The sequence below is a fragment of the Varroa jacobsoni genome, unplaced genomic scaffold (assembly GCF_002532875.2).
Source record: "Varroa jacobsoni isolate VJ856 unplaced genomic scaffold, vjacob_1.0 scaffold_1415, whole genome shotgun sequence".
NCBI classification, from domain to species: Eukaryota; Metazoa; Arthropoda; class Arachnida; order Mesostigmata; family Varroidae; genus Varroa; species Varroa jacobsoni.
Window position 1 is genome coordinate 103,608 of NW_019214317.1, and position 25,294 is coordinate 128,901.

Here is a 25,294-nt window from a genome sequence, read left to right on the forward strand (position 1 = left end):
TTTTTTTTTTTTTTTTTTTTTTGTTTTTTTTTTAATTGAAGCTGGAAATTGTTAGTTCTGGGTCTGTTCTGCCATAGATATAACACATTTGTTATAATGGTACAACATGCCCTATTGCGGTTTTAGCAAAGATTGTACCACAGCATGTAATAATAGAGACGCTAATATGAATTTCTCCTACATTATTTGAAACATATAAAGCAAAATGTAACTGCACCAAGAAGAGCCCTCTTGGCCATTGCCACTTCGTATTAATTAATAACTTAACGGTGGAGATAGCCCTGAGTAAGTACAGACAATTCATTTTAACTATCTAGACGAAACCTGCTCAGATGTTTTTTCAAATTATTTACGGTAACGTAACACTAGTTCGTCACAGTGAGGCAACGACAAAGACATATAGTAACTAAAAGTTTTTATAGGACCATACTAATCGAGCGACATATCGATACTGTCCTGCCATTTGGCATGACACATTACTGCTATTGGCTATGAACTGTAGAAATAAGAAGCCTAGAACAGATACAAACTAACATTTATTTGTTAGTTATCAATTAAGATTTATTTGCTAAGCTCAACACGAGATAACATGTTCTTTCCTTTTTCTGTCAGCATTCCTTTCTAGCAATAATTTATGATGATTTTACAACCTAGCAAAAGCACAGATAGTAACCTTGGCAAGAAATTTGTGATATCTGCATTAACGGTTTTGATGTTTCTTCGACGTTGTTACGACTTCATCCGGACCCAGTATCGTTCGCCATAATTTTAGCTTCTGATCAGCTCGTTGGCGTGATATATGCGAACTGGGTAGCGGCAACGCTCCTTGACAGAGCTCCAGACGCCCGCCGCATTTGTCAAAGTTTTACCATATAACGAACAATCCGCAATAGCTCCTAGTGGCACTGCTGTTATCCTTTTATTTTTCGCGCTCTGGTGCATTACTACATTATAATTTGCTAATATTACCATAACTGTTATATTATTTGAGTTTATTATATTTCAACATTGCAGCTACCTTAGCGTGTGTGTGTGTGTGTGTGCTTGTGGGTCCATTGGAGGCAGATCCATTGAAGTAATACGGCCGTACGCTCAGGCTACGGTGGGTTAGGTGAATTGATGTTTGCAAAATCGTTGCCACTTTTTAGATGTTTGCCTGCTGCAGTGGCCGCAGCGGCAGTAGTCGGTGATTTTTGCTTTTTCTGCCTCGACTTCTGCTGGCCACCTGCAGTAGAAGCGGACCCATTTTTCTGTCGGCGTCCCCCTGTGCGTTTCTTATCAGACTTTTCCCGTTGTGGACTGTTGGTACCGCCCGCGTCGCTACCGCCAGCAACAGACCCGCTAACGCGCTGGACCTTTTGTCCTGCGCCACGTCGCCTAGACACACAATAACCATCTTCGTCCTGTCGACATTTCTTGCGCATCTTCGTTACAGGTACCACTCCTCCAGGGGCGGAAGTGTCTTGAATAACACCTCCGTTAACTGAGCTATCTGGTCCGTCTACCCTCTGAGGTGGTGAAGTGTCTTTTGATTTGGAAACCTTGTTTGCTCTGCGTCGGCTACCACCGCCATCTGTAATTTAATATTTTAATTAGAAAATTAATGAATTTAAAAGCTCGAAAAGAAGTAGCGGGTAATTTGTAGCCACGTCGCGTCACATCGTGCCAAGTTGTTCTTAAAAATATGTCGTGCTTCTGTTAGCTGGGAGTCTAAAATTTCGCAATTGTTTGGTAAGCGTTCACTAACTAAACGGGTAGTCGTGACAATGTACCTGCTTTAATTAGTCGTAGCAGTAAAACAGTTGAAATACTAGTACAGACGACTGTTTGTGTCAACTGACGACAATAGCAATTTTAAAGGACTTATGCAGGTAGGACTCGATCGTTGCATTAAAGGCTTCTGATTTTCTGAACTTATCCGTCTACGTCGGCATCTAATTGTTTAAAAATTTGGTCAAGAAAAACCTAGAAACACTACGCAGCCTAATGGCATGTACATCTAGGCACAAGCACATACACAGTCGAATTTTCAGTAACCATAATCTTTTAGCCAAATTTGGCCTGAATATTGGTACGGCTAACCACGACGGATCAGCGAAAAATGGAAAATTCGCTGCTTGGCAAAGGGTCCTACCATACCGCATTTCGAGTTGCAACTTCTGTATCTATGGAAGTTTTTTTTTAGCGCGTTATTGTTTGCTTCCCATTTGATGACCACCTAATATATCATGAGTCTTACATTGATATGCACATCCCAGATATCGCTGTTGCGCCAAGTTTTTGTCAACACTTATTTCTCGTTCTAGTATCTACATTTAGAGATAGATGTACTTCAATTATGGATTGTGATACCTGGTTAAAAAGAAAGAGCAGGTCCGATTAGTCCCCTAGACCACGTTCTTCAAGGAATCGCGCACGTGAAGCTCTGGAGATGGCTTTCATAGGATTATTGACTTTTAGGAACTGTGAAGCTATCTCTAGTAAGAGATGATAAGAAAAAAGCCGACAGTTGCCGCAGCTTAGGGTAAAATGTATCGAATACGATGAAATCCCCACAACAATGAGTAGAAGGGGCGACTGCGTTTCGCGTGACCCCGTGGTTATTAGGGTAAACGAAGTGTCATTCGCTTATGTTAACGGCAAATGTTTTTAAATAGACGGATGGAAGGAAGGCAGGTGAAGTTTGTTGGCAAGGCAATGGTGAACGCAGACGGTACTATCCTTACGTCGCATTGGTTATCTACTAAAAATAGTTCAAGATCTATTTCTCTTTTGAGGAAGTCGTTCCGACAGAGATAGCTACAAGATGATTCTGCAGCTGTATGCATTCGGGTAAACGTCATTCCAACTGTGGGGGTTCATGGCTGCCTGCACTGATGTCTTTTAAAGAGAAAATCGCTACGAGATCGACGACTGGCTTATTGGCTGTGGATCCTTTTGTATCGATAACCCTTTGTTAATTACTACGGTGATGAACTGCAAATATCTAGTGACCTGTACAATAGCCATTGAGAGATTTCTATAAAATAACCTAAAACTAATTAAAAAGACGATACGAACGACGTTTCTTAGTTGTTCTCTGAATCGTTGTCCGCGCCTTCTAGGTCTCATGATTGACAATGATCTAACAATATTCGGGGCTGTACACGTCCTCGGTGATCACTCCATTAGCACTCGTTTCCGAGCTGTCATTCTTCTCCAGCTTGACACAAGGAGGCGATGATCAACACACGGTACGATGTTATAATTTATAATATAATATGTTAAATCAACAGTATTCATTACGTTGAAATGATACACAATTGCCAGGCGACGATTTTCCATTCACAAAACTTCTAGCAACCAGTGTTACTTTCTATTTATATCACAATTTTCTTACTCACGCCGTTATAGCATACACAGATGGAAAGATACATTTTAGTATATTCTAAGGACGAAGCAATCGTATACATATCCGATACTATTCTATAATTAACATAAGTCTGATAGATCATTAAGTACGATTCAGCGATCTCTTGATTGCTGATGTGGTATAAGCACACACAGATACACAGCTGTACACGCACATGAACCTTTTGCCCGATCTAGCTTATTAACACAGGCCTAATTTTAACTCAGAAGTTTTCACAAAGCTACTGATAAGACGAATAAACCCGAAAAAAGACTAAACATCTTTCTTTTCGCACCTGATCGCCGGCCAGCCTCAACGGTGATGGCAATAAACAGAACAATTACGCACACAAACAATGCCAAACGCCAAGCTTTCATTGCAGCTGTTCCTTAGGGACGTCTTCGCTAAACTTGTCCTGATTCTTCACCCTGCAGTTCTTCTAGTACGAGTGCTGCTAGAGCATGACACCGTATACTTTTACTTTCGTGTCTCGCTTGTAGCGGGATGGAGTCAACGCTTTGAGGCCGTCTTCGAGCCAACTGATGCGACTGAGCTCACCGAGCCGTCGTTACACGATGGCGCATAGCTCTGGTGAGCGCTGATATTCCGCCGCTTGCTATTGGATATGATGGTGGCTTTTTTGTGGTTCTCGTAGACGCGAGTGGGCTGGTAGTGAGGCTGTTCCTGGGGTGATTGCTGTGGACGTACCTTTCTACTACCCACGATCAGCGGTAGTCGACGTTGGAGATGCGTATTCTTTTTTCTCTCTTATTTTTTCTCACTCGTTCTCCCTTCCGCATTCTGTTGTTGTTGTTGTTGTTGTGTTTTTTGTCCTTTTTGCTTCTTCTTTGCCCGCCTCGTCCGTTATGCCTCTTCGGGAAATATGAGTTTTCTCCGCGAGTTAAGTGAGAGACCGGGCTGCAAGTAGCCCTAAAGACAGACGATTGCCGTCACGGATCGACCGTTACCGCATCTACGTCGGCGTCATCGCCTTCGCCATCACCGCCATTCCACTGCCACCACCACCACTATCAAAACTACGACAGGGGCTGAACCGCTTCGTGGGAGATTGGTTGAGCACTGACATAAAAACGGAGAGTCGAAGAGCGCGCGTAAGCATGCCAATCCTTCGAAACCGTTGGTGCTCAAAACACACAGAAAGAGAAACAACAGTAATCATCGTCGACTGCTTCTAATCCATCGTAATAGACTTACCAGACGATGGCCGAAAAGAAGCTACATTCGTATAATACGCCAACCAGATAAACATATAGATTGATAAATACATGGATCGAAAAAAGTGCGGCACTAACAAATAGCCACGCTGGTATTCTACGTTTTGTTAACGAGTCGGCGTCACACACGAAGACGCTGATGGTTGAATCAGGGGCCTCCTCAAAAGCATGACCATGTAGGGGATAGCGACCCAAACGCACTGGATTATTTAGACAAATAGGATCATTGGCGAAAAATGAGCACATGTAGAAGACCAACACGGCGACAAACTAAGCACAGACCGACGAATGCAGCTATTTTTATTACTATAAGTACTATTAGAACCGTCAAATAGTCAGGATTTTCCAGTCAATTGTTTTTTCCTGCCGTTCTTCTAGGGAGGTGCTAGGCGTTCGGGAGCTCGCTTGACAGTCCGACAAAACCATTACCGTATGAGCGAACAGGGTGGTTAGCGAAAAACGGGTTAAATACACCTAACGATTAAGGAACCAACAAGCAAAACTAGTATATTCAGGAAATGCGACAATTTGCCCACTCTCTCTCTCTTCATCGTTCTTGCTCTATTGTACATAAGTACACAGTTGATATTTCTACGTGGCAAATTAACTCATGTTAGTCGTTCCATATCATTTACCAGTGGGGAACAACTTTGAGCTAGGTAATGTAAACACGGATGAGTTGTCTGATCTTATCTGTACAGGAAAAACGCTAAAGTGTGTACTTCTTCGGTAGAGTAGAAACCCTGATTTTAACTCCTGGCTAAACATTTTCAGTGATGTTAGTTCGATAAGCGTATGCCACAATTATGAATGCCTTAAGCTTCACCTATTTATTTGATAGTACCATCAAGCCTGTATTTGCACATAGTACATACTATTGGCGACATAAAGCCTCAAATAATCTACTCTCACATCCTAGTGTCCTATTGTATTTCAGAAGGCACGGGAGCACGCACCTATATCAGCTTTTGATCTACCTATATAACGGCTCTGCATTTCAGACTAGAGCGCAGGCTGATAGCAGGATAACGTTCCGCGCCCACTAATAGTCGTTCAATTTCACAGTTACTCATGTGGCAAAAAAATAACAGTCACAGGTGAATCTATAGCAAGAATGATAACTACGCAGCCGATATGTCGCCCACCACTATGTTGGTAGATTAGAAGAAACTAGGCCTGTCTACTGGTCCATTTGTCATGCCAAAGCTGTTTCAGGAACTAGAGATAAAACGAAATTTCCTGTAAACTGAACCAGCACTACTGATCAGACGTAATCATTGTCTTGACTTTCGCGTGTGATACGCATACGTGATAATGTGGTTGGCGTCAACATGTAGGTAACAACGTAGAACAATGCAGTATCTAATGTTTTTTTAACAGCTAAAATGACTGAGTAAAGCTTGTATGATCAGAGTGAATTATAAGAACGAAATTGTGTTCGTTGTTAGAAAAATCATACGAACGTAATGCACGTTCGAGAGCAGAACAAAGTGAACGTAGAAGGAAGACATTGAGGACTAGAGACTTCCGCCGACAAAGTCAAGGCCACCCCCAAACCGAATAAAAGTAAGCTGAGCTGTGATTTGTCTGAATCCATTATCGACAAGCTTGGCCAGATATAACGAGCGCCGTATTCGATCGCTGGACGCCAGGCCAGCTACATAGCGTGAAATTTATAAACAAGCAGCATGCACCTAAGGGTGCTACGGTACGTACGATGGGATTAAGTGGGATAAGCCCCTACCCGTCTACGCAACATATGCGTCCAACTACGTGAACGAAGATCTAATGGGGCCAAGCGGACACTCTTAATTGGACTTAGTGGCAGAAGTTAGAAACCGATTACGATGAAATTCCTCTAATCTCTATCTAGCTTTAACGACAATCAACTCAAAAGACCTTAGCCCTTTCAATTATAAACTCTGGATAAAAACCCGTATTACCGATTCCCCGCATTGCGTGGCCTCATCCCCTATCTCAGTATCACATTTTTGTGTCTTATTATCTCCCCGCAGTTGTTTAACGCGTTAGCGGATTGTTCGAAAGGATAGTATTCCACAGCTCTCTCTCTATAGGTCGGTGACGGCCGCCTGGAAACAGCCAGATTATCAGCCGTCGTTCCGTCTATTATTTTTTGACGACACAAAAGACCTTCTGTCAATCACCTATTATGTTCTCGTTGGTTCAATCAGATACTATGGACGCCGTTGTTAGTCTGTTATCAATACTAGTTCTGATTTAGAATTTCTCAAGTTATTGTCTACGAACCAGTACATCTGACAACTCAGCCCAGATCGGCTCTTCCATCTTACTATCGTAAGCTACTAATACCATTTTAATACATGAAAGCAACCTGTATCGCGGCGATGATTATTACTGATGACAGAAACCGTTATTCAGCCAACACAATGAAGGTCTAGTGCCTGTCCGTTTAACGGCAGGGCCACGCTCACCTAAAACACGTCACTGTAGCAATAATCAGCAGCAGCATGCGTAGTTGTGGCCTAAAGAGCATCTACAAGTGCAAGCAAATGCAAAGTGCAAACCAAGGTCGGTAACCAGCTGGGATAGCCACCCCACGTTCCCTGTTCGCCCCCACTAGTGAGTACCACTAGGCCAATATACTGGGGCCACAATGTCAGGATTTCCTAAGGGAGGTTGTAGCATGGAAACATGCGAAGAGCTGAAAAGTTATTGTCTCATAGATTCATCTGTTCACATCGCGAATTTTGCCACAGACACCTGGTCTGTTTTTCCACTAATAACAACAATAGCAGTACGCAATGCCTGAATGTGCCAAAGTGAAAGGAAAGGAAAAGAATATAGTTATACATTGTTTTCTTATATATAGACTTGTGCACACGGTTGTGGGCGTCTGTGTATGTTTCTGTTCTGTGTTCGCCACCGGACGCCTGTGTGAAACGTGCGAGTGTCTCCACACGAACGTCATCCGAGCTATATACATATAGTGACAAGCCTTGCTGGAGTATTTATCGCGAAGGGCATGTATGTCGTTCTCTATCCGTGACATTAGAAAGTAACCAATTCCTTTTAAAACAGATCACAAACTCACGATGACACGAATTCTCCTTGGAATATGAGCGATTTACGCCAAGCTGCAACCTAAAATTTTAATGTCGGGCACATTGTTAACACAATGATTTTGTAATCTCTTTTGCGAAATAAAGTCGATAGTTTGCACTGAACAAAGCTTTCGTTGCCAGGCCAGAAGATAGCAAATAAACATGATCCAAGGGCATCAAAAAAAAACGACAAAAAAAACATGTTAGAATGTTTATTTAAGAAAGCTTGTGTCTCAATATCGAATATAAAGGTTACTTTTATATGGATGTTGTGTTACAACAGCTTACAAGAATTTTATTGTATCACAAAAATCAGATCTGGAGACGTCTTGTAGAATCCAAGACATTTGCTCACCGCTCAATACTCTTCACATGTCTCAAGCGGTCTTCCTCGATTTCTGCCTAACTACAACAGCTTTACTGCTAATGTAAACGCCAGTTGGAAAAACGTTCCAAAATTAAGTTCTCCACTGATGGCCGTAGCTGGCTTCAGGTTATCGTGAAACCTTCGTAACCACGAGGAAGCTCGAAATATCTATTTGGGTTAGGTATCGTTGCTGCAGTGAAACTGTGGATTATAGTATTGAAGAATACGTTTTTTATCAAGATGCAGAACCGACGACAACAACGTTTAATCCTAAAGCAAGTTTCTAGTCGTTTCTAGTTGTTCCAACTGAAGGCAGGACCTTTGAATAGCTAAACAGCTTTGAATTGATTCATTGGATCATGTGGATCCCTGCTTAGGCGGGACCTCGATAAATCTTGCTTTACCAACACCGCGATACTCAGACCACTAGGAAGAAATCATAATACATGCCAAGAAAGACAAGCGAACGATTCAGGCCTCGATTGAAGCAAATGTCAGGAATGTTGAACGAATACGTTCATCACGGCTCTCTCGGTTGGTCGGTTTCATTTATAAATATCTGTCTTCAGTTAAATGTAGCTCATAAACAGGCAGCACCGATCTATCACTGCGCATGTATATTAAACTAGATTAAAAATATATTTCGTTTTCGTTAACTTAGTTTTTCATTCAAGTTAATTCATTGTGCATCTATGGTCATTTACCACAATCTTTTTTCATTTGACAACCAGTCTATTTATTAGTTTTCGACAGAAATGTTTAGATCTGGCGTAGAGTCCATCCAGGTTTGGGACCCTTTCGATTATGGGACGAATGGTAACTGTTTCATCTACGAGTAATTGACGAAGGTTAAGTTTCATCGGAACGAATTCGGAAGATACGGTCGGTGCAGTAGGTTCCCTCATTAGATTCTTTTTTTACGATCTTGCCATGTGCGGCCTGGCATCGTCGTGTACAAACGTGACTTTGCCTCCTTGTCTTCGTGATGTCAGTAAATCAGAAATCTCTAGGAAAAATTCTTGATTAAAAAAAACTTTTTGTTTGTGACATAGCTAAAACCGTTCGATTCCGAGGCCACCTATTCTATGAATGTAGCAAAACGCGACTAACTTCTAGCAGGACAAAGGATAGCCGCAATTCTACGATTACGGCAATTAAATGATTCTGCCTTGATAAATCCTGTTATCGATTAGTGAAGCTCAATAGCGCTGACGAAGGAGTGAAGATAGCTTATGTGAGAGCCCTCTACCTTGTGCCGCCCCGTAATATCCACCGAAACTGCCGTTTTAATCTGTACTAGGCCATTTCTTCTAAATATCCCTGTGCTTCTCTGTCGATATGCACAACAGTGATCCAAGATCACGGCTATTCTTTAATTTAGAGACAAATTACAGCTATGATATTTATCTCTGACACGATATTCACCTTTCCACAATTCAAAGGGCGCGTATTTCTGGTTCCATGACACGAGGTGACTTGTAGACCCAAATGAGGATTTACTCACAGTAACGTAACCACGCATGAGTTCCCTGTGTGTGAGTACACTTGCGCCCTACGTGCCCACACACAAACTACTAAGGTTTATATTTGTGGGGCTGGAATGACCTTGCACTTCGTGCCGTGAGTACATTTCTGATAGCCAGCAAAGCGCCAGCAGCTGTGACAGCGGCCGTAGGTGAGAGAAGTGTGCAGCAGTGGCAGCAGCAGGAGAAATATGGGCCACGTCAGGAGTAGACGTTGTGGGCTAAGTTGCCACGCCAAAGAAGTAGTTCAATTTTTATAATATTGCTTTTTGTGTTCTTGTGCGCTTGCCCTAGTGGAGGAGTAAGCTTTAGCAATACGATTTGTGTCGGGCGCGACTGCATTGTTCTCCTTGTGAATGCGATTCCCGTTGCCCCAGAATTGAATTCCCCTTTTTTTGGGCCTAGCCGAAGGGGATCCCTCACCTTATTGAAGGCCGTCTTAGCCGACAATTTAGCGTTATATCTGTGTGCGTGTCTGAGTAGTGCGCGCGTGCTGAACGTCACTTTTGGCGTTTCTGTCAAAGACCCGATATATAAGACCGCTTGTTGTACGCTGCGAGGCGCCTTCAGTCAATTTTTGTCAGCGTTTGAAAAGATACGCTATAGCATTAGATAACATGTGGCTCAGAGTGAGTGTTTCAGCAGCAGTGTGCTGGTAACCAGAAGTTTAAGTTGGTCTTAGCAAAACTTAATCCAGGAGTTTTCATGTGTCTATCATAGATATAATAACATTGTAATCAGTCGTATTGAGCGTGCGGTGTGGGTTTTTTTTTGACGAAATATATAACATTTATGAGGCTGAAAAAAGAGTGGTGGTACAACTTTTCACGATCGGATACATGTGAAAATACTAAATTGAATTTGTTGTGTCGATGATTAATCGTGTGACGAGAAGCACGGTATTTGTGATGGGGTTGTGCAAACTTCAGCGAGTAACTGGCTAGATGTTTTTGTGCTGGAATGTTTTTGCCTTTGTGTGGCATTACCGGCCTACAGCTGATATATGCATTTTGTCCAATAAAAATAATCAGCTGTTATTCCTGTTGTTAAGTCCTGCTATCATACACTGAGTAGTGTATGAGTGTCTAAAGAAAATGCTCTCAATCGTCAGTAGAATCAATAAAGTATAACCTGTGGTCATTTGCAAAGACTAGTTAAAGATACATAACAAAGAAATAGACGAAATAAATGTACGTTCAACCATGTTGTCTGTGTTCTAGCTCGTCATTCTCGCCGGCTGCATATTCTCAGTGGTCTTCGCTGGCCACCACACAAATCATGGAGGCCATTCATCAACAGCTCGCCATCAGGATGACTATGGGAACTATGAGTTCAAGTACGCCATCAACGACGGCTATGGAAACGTGAATGGACGTCAGGAGAAGGGTTCACACGGTCACATTGTCGGATCGTATTATCTGGGTGAAATTGACGGACGCCATCGCAGCGTTCAGTATCAGGCTGATAAACTCGGCTTCAGAGCCACCATCAAGACGAATGAGCCTGGCACGAAGACTAGCGAGCCCGCATTTGCCCCATATATTAATACTGATTTCGCAAAGTCAATACCTTCGGGAGCAATCCACGCAGCTCATGGACACCATGGATATGGACATTACTAAAAGATTTTTTTTGCTAGATGTCAGACGATTTGAAATTTCAAGCATCCCTAACTTTTGTTCTAAACTATGGTTCCATGTTTCTGCTTGCTACGCTAGAATCTAGTCTTTCGTTAAGCTTCACTACTATCTATGATCTCCATTGCGTTGTATGAAGCAAGGTGATACTTACATTTATCCGACTGTATATATTTTTGTAAATAAATTCTATAATTTCGTGCTTTATATCTTGAGTTTAGTTTTTCTTAAATGCGGAAGAATATATTTCGCCTTAATTCCACAATAATTAAACGAAACGTTAATTACTAGGAAGTCCGCTAACATGCTCCCTACTGTAATCACGATCTAGCTCATAATAAAAATCCCTCATGGTGAGACTCACTTCTATATTTCTGACTTTTACCCAATATTTCGTCCACAGTGAAATGGCTGAAGCAGATTCCTTTTCACTACTCATGTGAGCGTCATGTTAGGTGAAGTACAGATTAGGACTATTCTAGGCATCGCCAATCGTCGCGTTCGACGGTATCGTGACGTATACCTCAACCCAATAAGGGCAAGTTTTGATGCCGTTACTTATATAGCTATCGAAAATCGTTACCGAGTGAGTCAGATGCGTCAATCGTCAACAATTAATGTAACTAATTAAAATCAAGACGTTCACGCACCTAACGTTCGACGACGAACCAGCTAGAACTTAACTTTTTCTGTTCCGGCGTAGAGCGTTCAAACAGTACTCCCCCCGACTCCCCCCAGTGCATCTATATCCTGGAATAACAAAACAAGCATGTTTAATTTCGACGAAGAGCTTTCTTAATTTTTCTCGTTCATTTTGCGTAAGTGTAAATATGCACATTTTTTGATTTCCTCGAGTGCAGTCCTTACTACCTGACCAACCAGTTCCTTCTCGTTGTCAGGAACAAGGTCTTGGGAGTTTTTGATGAAGGCGCTTATAAAGGTGTTCTCGGCACTTTCACTTTTACCCCTTGGGCACTCGCTTTTTATTGAACCAGCCCTATACATCTGCAGAAAGTACTGCTCGATTTTCATAATCGAATCCTCGCTAAGGTTCATCTGCTTTGCCGTCTCCTTGAAGATCTGGACGTTTCTTTGACAGTGGCTATCGGGCTCCATTCTAAATAGTCTGCGCGATTTGGTCAAATATCTGCTAAGATCAAACGTACTTTTGCGTCTCCAATGTGCGGATTTCCAGTGCTTCGTTCTTTTATACTATTGATTCGATACGAGATTAAACGAGAGCACGAACGACACTGGCTCGTATCAGACAGAAAATGGCCATTAAAGAGATAAAAGGTTTTCTCTCATATTTTCTGCTACCCCATTAGTGCTCGGTATCGTCAAAGATATATGCATCTTCTATCAGGTCACAAAAATGACAATGTACACTGTGAAGCGTATTTCTATTTTTATAAATTGAAAGGCATTAGCCGTTTTTCAGTCGAAGAGGTTCTGTATAGCTCTCATTTACGTACACAAAGCTTAATTTATAAGTATTTGCATCTTTAGTGGGCGCAGAGTGTCTGTTGCAGAACTTATTTAACTTGCCCTTTCCTCTGTTCTGAGGCGTCGGTATTTTGTTTTCGCTGATTTTTCAACGACTTCGAATGGCTATACCTTGTGAGACTTCTCTCCATTGTCATATAGTCCAGTTGACGGTCTATGGAAATAATGAACCTTTGCAGTCCAATCGTAATACAGCAGTTGCTAAGGGATGGGACTTCGTTGATCAGCAACTGGACACGTATTTGTTTGTGTGGCTATCTTGTGCGACGTTGATGTACTTAGTAGGGTTACCGGCCCCGTGTTATCTGACACTCTTAGCGCCGGCCCCGTCTATTTAAATTCGCCCCTTCTAAAAGGTACGCTTCTGGTAGCTTTTGAGATGGTTATTGACGCGTTTCCAAACATTAGGTTGTGATTTTACTATGGGTTCAATCTCAAACCCACTGTCGCCCATCGACACCTAAAAAGGCACGTATCCTCTCGTCTAAGAGATAGTTACTTTTTTCGGCCATCGTGACTCGGAACATAATTGAACTTTATATTTCGCTATTATCTCTTTTTGGCTTTACGAGGCAGGTTCTAATTCATACCCGGCTACGAACAAGGTCACCATCGGATTTTTGATAGCATCTTTTAAGGCAAGTCTGAACTTCAGAGCTGACCAGAATTTTTCGACAAATGCTTTCCGCATGTCTGATAAAAAGCCACAGAATTTCTCTTGGGATCGTGCGAAGTGAGCACAGTCGGGTGACGCGTACGTCGTGCTGTCGTACACGACCGAAGAACGGCTAAATGTACTTATCAAGCTTTAAAATAGGCGTAAGATTTTGGGCAAAACAAGCTGCAGAAAATGCACTTACTAACAAGGCTCTACGAGAAAAAGGTGAGTGTTCTTTATACAAGAGCCGACCTTTACCTATTCCCGAAACGTAAACATCACTGCAAGAGCGTCGGACAGCCTGCCGAGCCCTTCACGGGAAAAGTATATATTGGTGGCGAATACCCGTGTCGAGTTAATTACAATTAACGAAGAAAAAAAATAAAGAATGGGTGAGGCTTGAGTTAATTATTAATAATAGCCTCAATATGCTGAACAGGTTCCGTTCAAGCCAGTTAGCCCAAGGGGCTTCAGGATGAGTCGTGGTCGAGCTCTTTTTTAAATAGGTTAATATGTAATTGCATTTATCAGTCAATAATCCTTGGTAAGTTCGATGATTCAAAAGCTTCGTCACAAAACTGCTGTCACTGTTAGAATAGGTGATTTATTAACGTTCCAATGTATTACTTCGAATACCTTGTTAAGCATAACCTAATACAGTAGAAATAGAAAGAAAAAGAAAGAAAAGGAAAGAAATTTTCATATCGATTTTTAGGTGCCCCGAGTGAGTTATAGGTCAGATAGGAATGGTTCAGTCTGCTAATCACAAGAGGAGGAAGGCAATTCAGGATTAGTGGGCAAAAACGACTAATTTATATATAAAAAAAAGGTTTTCTCTTTGTTGAGGATCAGCTCTGTGGGTGAAATAATTGCGATAGATGAATTGTGTGTTCGAGTGACATTTAACTATGTAATTAATAGTAAATGGAACACAATGATTTTCGCTGTGATCCCCAAATTTGCAGTGTGGAATGGTATTTACCCACTTGGCGTGGCCAGAAGTTAGAAGGGGCTTACAGGGGCAGGGATGCGTTAGTACCAATATATGAGCTTTAATGCCCGAATTTTTAATTTGATAAAAGGAATGGTTATTTGTAATAAAGGGTCACAATTTTAAGTTGTGAAACGAAAATATTATATTTTATTTTAGGGTTTACCTATTTATGCACAGACGTGCATAAATAAAACCCTAAAGACTTTTCTTTCCTATACCGCCGGTAGGCAACGTACACTGAGGAAATTGGCACTCGACATTGGATTCTGCTAGCAACTTCACGTACTCTTTTTACCTTTTGCCCGACTGCCATACCTGTAATGTTGCATAAAGACTTAAACAATGGCAAGAAGTAAAAAGTATATGTGAGAGTGTTCCTCCGAAATTTTTTTTATTCACGAATACTAATAGTACGGCTAAACATCCAAGCCTATCATCAATCAAGAAATTAATGTTTACATTTTTTAAATACATAATACACCTATAAATGGACAATGAAGTTCAAATGTCTGTGAAGACTAAGCTTTTTCTTCGTTTTGCATTAGCTATACTTACATATCACTTATATATATATTAGTATGAGATTTACAAATTATGTAAAATGTCAATAGTGGGTTAGAATTACAAAATCGTATATAATACGATATTTATATAATAAATATTACCTTAAAACTGAAAATGTAGTGACCGGACATTTAACGAGCCGTGGTATATATATTTCCAAATGATACTGCTGAAGAACATGGTGATACCCGTTGAACCGGGAGTGAACGGCTGAGAAAACAAACCACAGTTGTCCTTAGTAAAAAGAACTTGTCGTAATATCGCACAACATATTCAGCACCGGGTTTTACTGTTAGCGCAAGGTAAGCTATATTAACAGCGACCGACCCCAGTGGCGCTTACCGTCAGGGTCATTTGGGAATACGTAAAATCCCAGGGGCGAGAAAAGTAAAGGGGATAGGGTAATTTAAGACAGATAGGGTTTCATAATAGACAAACAAATCTGCTCTATATTCCAGTTACTAATGATGATGTTGCTGGTCTAAAACAAAAACCATTGCTGCATTTTCTCTCCACTTGCGCCTTCTCCCAGCAACTGGGTCCGACAATTACGCGGAGTTGTGGCGTCCGCTATAGGACGCAGAAGGTGATGCGCTTCAAGGCGTCGTCAGTCCGAACCAGTACGTTTGCTCACCGTTTGATATGAATGAAGAAGATCATGGTCAGGGTGGGTGTTCCGGTGACTAGCCTGGAATAGCTACAGTCCGAATGAAGAGATTCGGCGGCGGCAAATAACGTCAGAGCGAAGAACAGGCAAAAGAATCTTCTACTGAAGCAGAGATGTCTGTTAATAAGCGATTACTCATTCGTGTAATTGACTCCTCTCCTCTAGTGCGAACTAGATGACTTCTAAATGTGCATAGCGGGTTGATTAAATCGTTAAACTTACTTGTTAGTTGCGCACTGATCTTTGGTATTGCTGTTGTTGTTTTCCAGCTAGTTTGTTTCTCTAGTTCAAACCCAATGTTCGACTGACTGAAGTTGTTCGATATATCAGTACATACTAGTATCAGATTGTACTGGTTTAATTTCTAACCTAGTCCTGATTTTTCCAGCCACCCTACACTCGCCGTAAAGTTTTACCATGTAGGGCATTGTAGAATCGATGCTGCGCTTCCATAGCACTTCAAATCAAATTTCCAATAGATATTTCCTGTTGTAGGTCGCCGCAATTAATGCTCATAAATCGGTTCGATACACAATACTTAGAATGCGTTTTTAGAAAACGTTTTTTTTTATAGTTTTATCCGGACTACATATCAGCCGTTACTGATTAACGGCGACGTCAGAAACTGCAATATGGCGTTTCGTTCTCACTTTTCTGTGCCATTATTTTAAAGTTGCGGTGATTTCCAACATAAACATCGTTTCCAACATACGTTGTCCCCATGGCATTCCTATAAACAAAATGTATAAAAAAAATATATACATATAAATTCATAAAAACAAAAAAAAATACGAGTATTATGCATCGTAAAATCTGTTCTCTTCCGGGAAATCAGAATCACCCATACTAATTTACTTTATAGTATTAAAATATAAGTATATTTCGTCCTCTTCTGTCGCTGTCGTAGTGGGCTACGTATTCTCAGTGACCCTCGCTGGAATTCGCGGGGGCCATTGAAAGTTGCCAGTCATCAGCCGCTCGCCACCAGGATGACTATTCCATGGTTTTCAAAGTCACCCTGGTTCAAGTACGATATTACTGACGGCTATGAGAACGCGAACGGGCGTCAAGAGAAATGCTTAAATGATTATGTTTTCAGGAAGTGAGGTTGACGGACGTCACCGTAGCGTATAATACCAAATAGCCAAGTTAGGCTTTGGGGCTATCATTAAGACAAACGAATTTGGCACTAAGAGGAGTGAGCCATTTGGTCCACTTACGAACACGGCTTTCAGAAAGCCCGTTAAGAACCATTCATCATCAGTACTACCATAGGTAGTCATCAGAAAAACCAACGAAAATAGTTGTTTATATAATTATTTTCCCGTAATATGGAAAACCTCACGTTTCATCTCACTTCAGCTGCTGTATCTCAAAGACATAGTCAGAGGACCTCCATGTTCTTATTTTCTACGTGATGTTTAACTGTCTGCCATGGAGTCAGCAAATGAAAATGTCGAGTCGTGTATAATCCTAGCATGTTTAGCTTGTATGTAAGTCATACTTTACGTTATAGATTCTGCGCCCAAAGTGACAGTTGCTCTGCATAGGTCACAAGTTTTTCAATATCGAGGATTTTTTCCTAACTGACATGAATGTGGCGCACTTCAATAAAGCGCGCCATATTCGAACGATTGTACGGGTGACTAGGACATGTTATTGACGTATTATCGAGTTTACGTAGTACTGCAAGTAAACTTTAGCTTTTCTGTACGGCTACAAATAAGGTAGTTATTTTATTTTTCATAAGGACGCGTTGCTTTCCATTTGGCTCCTACTAGAAACAGTTGTATACTCACTGCTGTGGAAGCTAACAATGACGCCCAAACAGTTTAGTTGGATTCAAACAAGCGCAATGCAGAATCAGGGTACATCAGCAATTGGGACAAACATGAGGTTGCTTCTTCCACTTTTAGACTGACTTCAGAAATTCGACCTACGGTTTTTCAATTTAATAAGCTAGCACTCGAGACCTATTAGAAAATCTGGACCGAATTTTAGGTCTGAATTTGACAAGTGTCGGCGCTTCGATTCATGCAACAGCGTAAAATATTTTTTTTAAATGCTATTAGTTCGGTATCTGTTCGTCAGTGGCAACCTAGGCTACTAGGCACACTTTTAGCAGATTTTTTAAAAAACACTAATAGTTCACATGACGTATTCGTGTATTGCTCGTAAAAACCTTGCCTAGCTTAATTTTTAATTATAACACATTAGCACTTTAAATTAGTGAGCAATTTATTAGCGTGTAAGATTATTGGCTTCGCATTTTCCAATCTGTTTCGATACCAGGTACTTGACGGATAAAGAACTTCTGGCTTACAGTTTTTTTTTGTGAAACGTTTGTTAAGTGCTTGTACAAGATTATTTAGGGTTACTAAAACCTGGTATTAATATTTTTATAGTTCAACGCTCCATAGTCCTGTTATGTAACCTACACTTAAGGTAATTTTGTTAATTTAAGGGGCTCATTTGTTATTTAGTGCAACAATCAGCCGTAAAATTCATTATAGCTACTTAAATAGTGTCAAACTAATACCTTGATCTCATTGAAATAAGTACTCGTATCCACATAGTTGTGGCAAGACAATATGTGGCCACTAACATGAAACATATGTCAGAAAATTCAAAAGAATAATTTCCCTACAATATTTGATTTGTTAGAAAAGAGACTATGGTCGTTATTTAGTAGATGGTAGTAGCAGTTCGTCTAGCTTTTCACATACAGCGTATTGAAATGAACATATAACCCTACATAAAAACAAGAACTTTATTAATTAATTACGCAGTGGTAACGTAGGGTCAGCAAAAATCTAATAAATCTAGTAATAATAACATACTAAATCATTTGTAAGCAGATACTTTTCCTCTATACGGCTACAAGAACAGTAACCACGCTACTTTAATAAGCAATGTCGGTTGGAAACGAAAACGTAGTAGTTATGTAAAAAAAAAATAGTACTGGTAAGCCTAGAGCCTGTCGGACGTTGTAGGCGCATTGATCTCATTCAAGACCTCACTGTCCTTTAAATGCCCATTAATAGACAGTGAACGAGTCGGACACGGAGTGTCAATTCGAAGTACCGAATCTGTCCTTGTGGCCACAAAGCCGGTTATTACCGAAAAACATCTATTGCAGGGTTGATGATCCGCTGGTTCGTGTCAAACGGGTCGAAGGTTGACAACAAATGACTTTCTACTGTCAGCATCAGATTGACGTACTATCTTACGTCCCTCATTAATATATTGTGCTACATTTACTTTCGCTATCCACTCTACGCTGAACAGAGTCCCAGACGAACTATTTATTCTCGACGAAGACCGCGGTACTATCTGCTCGCTGCACTCGATGACAACTACCAAGTACTTTTGGCTTCTCTGGTAGGCGAACGTCACGGAACCGATCAGTTCGACAATAAGATCTAAGGGAAAAAAAAAAACATTTTATTCACAAAAGCGCACACAACTGGCAAATCTATAGCCGATTTAAAAAACGAGCCTAGCAATTATCTCAAAGTGGCGCCAGCCCTTTATTTTTTAAAATTGTTGGCTACTACCCGCAAAGTACTACCTATACGATGTTTATAGGTGTTCCGTTTAATCCACGTCATACCCGGGTTAATTTTTTTGATCAGCTGACAGCAATTGCTGTCCATGACGCTATAATTATTTAATTTTCACATTTTTAACAACGAACGAAATTTTGTTCTGTTAACACCTGTCCCAGAATCGAGTCCTGGGTCGCGCACGGTAGCCGCAATCACAGTCGTCGAACCCCCACGCCCTTACCTATTCTACGCTTTTGTCTACCACAAGAAAAGCTCACTGCGCGCGATCAGTCCGCGCCCGTCCAACGAGACACTGGACAGCTATAAAACAGTCACAAAAGTAGTTCAATTTTATTGTGGTACGCATATCTCTGCTACATAACACCAACGAAGCAATGTTCAAAGTGAGTGCTTTAATCGTTGGACACAGGATCAGACGTTGTATTACCGTTGTTTAATATATTGGATAGTGATGTTTTATTGGTTTTGAATATGTCGTTTGATGTTAGGTGCGTTTTGGGCCTTTTCATCTCGGAATTTCGCTGCTGTCGAACCTGACAGAAGCTCAGAAGTACCTTGAAACATGTTCCTTCCTGTACACTAACGTTGAGTGCACATGAATGATCTCGAGTGTACGTCTGTGTTTTGTTTAGCTAACGATTAGACCTGTATTTCGTTTTGTAGCTCGTTGTTGTAGCCGCTTGCGTCTTTTCGCTGGCCCTTGCCGGCCACTACGGGGGTCATGGAGGCCACTCCGCCACCGCGCGCCATCAGGACGACTATGGAAATTATGAATTCAAGTACGATATCAAGGACGGCTATGGAAACGTGAATGGGCGTCAGGAGAAGGGTTCACACGGTCACATTGTCGGATCGTATTATCTGGGTGAAATTGATGGACGCCACCGTAGCGTTCAGTACCAGGCTGGTAAGCTGGGCTTCAGAGCCACAATTAAGACGAATGAGCCTGGGACCAAGTCTAGTGAGCCCGCATTCGCCCCGTACATTAACACTGGCTTCGGAAAGTCAATACCTTCGGGAGCAATTCACGCCGTTCACGGCCATTATGGCGGACACTATGGTGGACTTTATTGAAAGGGCCACCGCTGTTCGACGGCTTGAGGCAGATCATGATAACGCTTTCACGAGTCACAGACACCGACCGATCTGTCCGCGCACATCTTCTCCTTAGCTGTACAGATAAAAGTGCATTTGCTTACTTGCTAGCTCACCTCCTATTCTGTAGGACTTTTTGTTTAAATAGTGCTAGTGACGTATATTCTACCCTACATCTGCCATATGTCCCTAACTGTAAATATGATAATAAATTAATTTATTATTTCATACTCAGCGCAATGTACGATTCCTTACTTCAGCAACAATGAACGCGAGCATCAGCGTGCGCGCGTGGGTTTTACCGAATAGGCACGTGGACGGCTCTGGCAGTTGATGTACTTGTGAGCTCGGAAAGCGTAATTTTTCTTCCATATTTGAAAACTAGTTGGACTGATTCTTTGGTAAGGGGATTTTTTAAATAGCTTTTCCACATTTCACTGTTATGCAAAATTATGATAGTGCGAACGCTGCTTTATGCCATCGCAAGACAAGGTTCTTCTAGAGCGCTTAGTAGCGATATCACGCATGTCGAGGCAGGTAACTGCGAATATCACGATAGAAAGCTTCTGTAGAACTATAAAAAAGTGTATATTCTACTTCGTTACATTTCTCAACCAAGTAATTAATTGTTGCCATAGGCCCGCCGCGTTTTAGGCCGACTTTTTGACCGCAAATGGCTCTACTGGTTACTCTAACAACCGCACGATACGCTTTTTTCAAAATATATGCTTAAGAAATACATGTGATGATAATTAGAAGCAAACAACAATATATGTGCACTTAGGGTTTTCCGTTAGACTGTTGATTTGAAGATAGAAACCTAATCTTGCCTTGTCTAAACATATCCTTATAAAAATGTAATAACGTCACAACCTAATTTTATAAACTTACGAATTTTAATGTCCCCTCAAGAGACCTCTCAATCTCCAATCAATCAAATGTCCTCTCAATCAAAAATATCTTTTTAGAAGATTTGAAATCCGCCAAATGCTAATTTTAAACTATGTACGTCTACTACAAATGTTGAAAGCAAGCAGATAACAACGCCGACATTAGATACGTCTAGGTAAGAAAAACCAATGGCAGACTAATTAAATAGAGAGCTCCTTCGAAAACCTGGTATTTATACAAAGCACTACAGAAAGAATCCATGTGACCTGTGTAGTTTCGTTGACCCGTTAATGCATGAATATCAGAAAAATGGGTACTTAACCCACAAGATGAATTTTGGATCACTTAGATAATAGTTGACAGTGTTCGTAATACCAGGCCCGAATGGCTGTCCTCACTTGACCTGTGCCACACGGAAACACGGCGGTGTTAATCGACCAGCTCGGGCTCAGTGATAGCGAAGTCCAGATAATGATATAGTAGTCTTGTCAATAAATTTTTTCAATGTAAACCGCATGTTTGTCACGCATGTTCCATCGTCACATCTGGTGGTAAAACATTATATATAAAACCGTCCGCATTACGGTTAAACATAGGATGTACAATTGAGACGTATCAAGTCTTTAGTTAGTCTATGTTTATATGGCACTGGTAGCAAAGTAGCTCGATGTGTGCTTTCTTCCCAAATCGCCTGTCAATTTTAATGACGCGCCCAAACGAATGATAGCGTCACAGGCGTTTAAAGACGAGAGCACCACAGTATGGTACGATGTGGTGCCAAGCGTACCACATACGTACCATAAATACAGTGCAATTTTTTATGTATGTCAACAGGGAAACAAATGCTTTCAGACAGGAGGGTTTTATTACGAGTTTTCCTCGTTGGAGCAAACCTAGCGAACCAAAATAATGAAAATCGGCTGAACGGTTTTTCGAAATTTTTCCAAAAAACAATATATATACTTAGATAAGGTATGAGACGTGGGACAATATATATGTCTAGCTGCAACCAACATGTGCATGAGCTGATTTAAGTAATCAATACAGTCAGATATTGTTAGAGTGATTTCTTCTTCGCGCTTATCCTTAAATCAATACAATTTCAAGCAGACAACTTATTGATGTTTATCGTGCGAAAATTCAGAAATCAAGTTAATCTAATTAGATATCGATGTGAAAACAGAGACGCTGTGCCTTTGTTCCAGAAAGAAAAAATGTGAAACGTTTTAAATGACTAAATATAAGCTTGTGACTGGATTACTAAACCTTAACTTACCTGAATCAAACTTTTTATTACCTTAAAACTTACCTAATCCCTAATAAAATATGAAGGAAACTGGCATTTAATTATTATTATTGAATTTATTGAGCATATTATTGAATTAAGAAAAAATGTTTCCAACGCGCATCACGCAGCCACACAACACACAGGCACGTATAAACATCCTCATACAAAGCGGTCATCTACACAAAAACAAAAAATCTTCCATATCAGTAGCCTTCACTCTACAGCGACAAGCCTGTTGTTCTCCGAACGCTCATCTAACGAAATAAACAATCGAATGTGAATTCTGCAGATCAAACGAAATACCGGTGTGTACACTTCTTCCAGACAGAGCAAGTTTAAAGTAGCAAAAATTAGAAATAAAAGCTTAAAATTTGAGGGCTCCAATCAGATTATGACTAAATAAGAAGCCAGCCAGGACGGCCGGAGCATGCATACTTCAGTCACTTCTGCCACGCTCCACAAGCTATTTCGAGTAAAACGTGCAACGTATGAGCTTAAAATCAACCATGTATAGCAAGTTACGCAGGTTCGAAGTCCTAAAGTGCTAAAGCACCACAATGAGAATGTCATGATGTTACTCCGATCCAAGCTTTCGGGCGTTAGCTTATAGAATGCAAATGGTCCCAGTGGTTCAGGAAGCCGACGTTATCAGATCTCTTCGTTGAGCTTGGGTAAGAAAACCAACGATGATGTAAGAACTAAGGTACACCCCGATAACTTCGGTGAATGGCCAAATGGGGCGATGTGGGCATAGGTCAAAGCGTATTACGACAATGATGATGCTGGTGCTGCTCCTGATAATATATGGACGGTATAACTAAATGTGAATAGCCCGAATAGGTCATCAACTGGTTACCTAAATGACTAGAGTAAGAATTAAAATTGCCGTACGGATAGTACTGCCCATGATGATATCGGGCATGCACGTCAACAGGACAATGATAGGATATTTTTCATGAGCTTAGCGTGACATCGGTACTTATAATTTTACCCTTTTGACAGAGACATCACAAACCCTTAGACACCAGAGACAATCGGAAACCCCCAAAGGTTAAGGTGCCAGTTGTAGCTTTTCGTTTTACTGTCTTGCTGGTAAAATGGTAATTCTTGACAATAAAGCTCACTGCTTGAAGAAAGCAAAGAATCAATCTGAACTTTGAAGCCGTCTTCTTCTAGACATACGCATGTACTCTGGACGTATTTAATTCCAGTTCACGGATTTCTTTCAGATTCGTCAGTATACTGTTTGGACTCGTCAATCTTGTGTTTCTCGCGATATATTTCGTGATATTTTCCCCTTTGTCTCGGAAAAATGTAGCCGTAATCTTTGTGGAAACTGAAATGCATTACTGCTGCACCTCTCAAGATCTCTTCCGTAAATCCAATAACGCCTACGGCCTTCAAAGCAATGAGCTGAATATGCATAAATCTAACAGCCGATGACATTGATTGGAGCTGTACTTAGGTGATGGCTATAGTAAAACATAAATAATGTGACGTATGGCAACGGAGGGCTTAAACCAGCGACTAACCAGTGTTTCCACTTTTGACTAAAATTCGCTCATAAGGGAAGGCTCTTTTGTATATCGTTTTAGACCAAACTAATAGTTCTAAAAGGGGGCTTGGCTTTTTAGGATTTCGGCCTGGCAATGGTCCCTGCATTAAATGCCCAAGATGCTTTTTAACTACTGAACATTTAAGCGTTACGTGATACTCGCAATCAATTTGGGTAGATTAAACAATCGTCTGTAAATAGCTGTTTTCACGTGCGGATCTTAAAAATGCGACGAAGTACGCAAGATGACAAAATCGAATCAGGTGTACACGAAAGACACAACCTTCTTAACAAAGTTTTGTAAAACAAGTTAGCTTTCTTGTTTGAAAAAGGTTAGCATTAATAAATCAAGTTATTCCGTTCAATACCTATTTTTTCCCAATTTTTCAAGCCTTTCTAATTCTGTTTGCGCAGGGCACACACTAGTAATACTAAGGTCGGATTTGTTGGCAACATTGTGGCCTTCTGGTCTATTACCTACATTCTCATGCAAACTTGCAGGGTTTTTCATAATACCTACAAAGACGAATCTAGTCTAACATATCCGCTAGATTACGTCGTCCTCCCTTACGCATCATCACGATCCAGACGTTCCCAAACAGTTCATGCGTCGGGCACATGAAGTGTGGGATTCCACGCTTTTGTTTAACGTAATATACGCACTAAATCTTTACCCATTGAAGTTGGCTGGTATTAAAACCCGTGAGGTTGTCATCACGTTACATTGAGAGAGTAGATCCAACTTTTGTTAGACATAGTCGAACATCTGTATATTGGATCTGAGTTGGCTATGACTAGGTATTTACAGGAAACGTGGCCATTGGGCGGTAAATGAAAACGTGGTACAGACGCCACCGAATGGTTGGGTACATAGAAACATTATTGCTAGCAATACAGTCGTCCTCATTATTCTATTATATGTACGGTACGTATTTCTTAGTTGAATATATAAGAACATATTGTTGTCAATTATCTGCCCGAATTTTCTACAATTGTTCGAGCAGATGATTCTATTAAAATAGTCACCCAGGTTTACCCTGCCTCAGTAAACGTGGTTTAGTACACGAGCCTTCTGATCTGGACCTACATCCATCTATTAAGCTAGACGACCTCAGATTTTCCATTCTGGTTCCAGACGGAAGGGTTGTCAACCTAATTTTTTCCGATAGAAAACCCATTCGAACTTGTGCTGGCACATCGAGCGGCCCAGTCATGATATAGGGTTCCCCTTACACTATGCTGATGTAAAATAGAAAGGCTATCTTTTAACT

At 40.9% G+C, this 25,294-nt stretch overlaps 3 protein-coding genes and 1 long non-coding RNA gene across 5 annotated transcripts in view; 3 read left to right on the top strand and 1 right to left on the bottom strand.

Annotated features, from left to right (window-relative positions):
- Positions 1–11,443, top strand: part of LOC111269800 (adult-specific rigid cuticular protein 15.7) — a 13,397-nt gene extending 1,954 nt beyond the window's left edge. Inside the window, exons 1-2 of one of the 2 annotated variants that reach the window (XM_086972231.1) lie at positions 9,928–10,228; positions 10,820–11,443. In XM_086972231.1, the coding sequence (XP_086828357.1) occupies positions 10,217–10,228; positions 10,820–11,221 (414 nt within the window). In that variant the 5' untranslated portion in view covers positions 9,928–10,216 and the 3' untranslated portion in view covers positions 11,222–11,443. Of the gene's footprint in view, positions 1–9,927; positions 10,229–10,819 lie in introns of those variants that run through there. The other variant, XM_022849639.2, reaches the window with a different exon arrangement.
- Positions 524–4,331, bottom strand: LOC111269797 (uncharacterized). Its single transcript, XM_022849637.2, has 2 exons — positions 3,687–4,331; positions 524–1,573 (listed from the first exon to the last, which is right to left on the bottom strand). The coding sequence occupies exons 1-2, from the start codon at positions 3,766–3,768 to the stop codon at positions 1,098–1,100; spliced, it is 558 nt and encodes a 185-aa protein (XP_022705372.1). The 5' UTR covers positions 3,769–4,331; the 3' UTR covers positions 524–1,097.
- A 1,254-nt stretch (positions 11,444–12,697) lies between the features above and the next one.
- Positions 12,698–15,865, top strand: LOC111269798 (uncharacterized). Its single transcript, XR_002685939.2, has 3 exons — positions 12,698–13,098; positions 13,319–13,625; positions 15,417–15,865. It is a non-coding gene; the product is annotated as an uncharacterized LOC111269798 (long non-coding RNA).
- Positions 15,866–19,466: 3,601 nt separating this feature from the next.
- Positions 19,467–21,696, top strand: LOC147752206 (adult-specific rigid cuticular protein 15.7-like). Its single transcript, XM_086972232.1, has 2 exons — positions 19,467–19,577; positions 19,858–21,696. Exons 1-2 carry the CDS (start codon positions 19,569–19,571, stop codon positions 20,266–20,268), a joined length of 420 nt encoding a protein of 139 aa, XP_086828358.1. The 5' UTR covers positions 19,467–19,568; the 3' UTR covers positions 20,269–21,696.
- Positions 21,697–25,294: the final 3,598 nt, after the last annotated feature.

What these genes read in the sequence shown, in the direction of transcription:
- LOC111269797 (XM_022849637.2), bottom strand. Translation starts at nt 3,768, where the DNA reads ATGAAAGCTTGGCGTTTGGCATTGTTTGTGTGCGTAATTGTTCTGTTT. An exon ending in TGAGGCTGGCCGGCGATCAG is followed by an intron (nt 1,574 to 3,686) that starts GTGCGAAAAGAA and finishes ATTAAATTACAG; the next exon opens with ATGGCGGTGGTAGCCGACGC.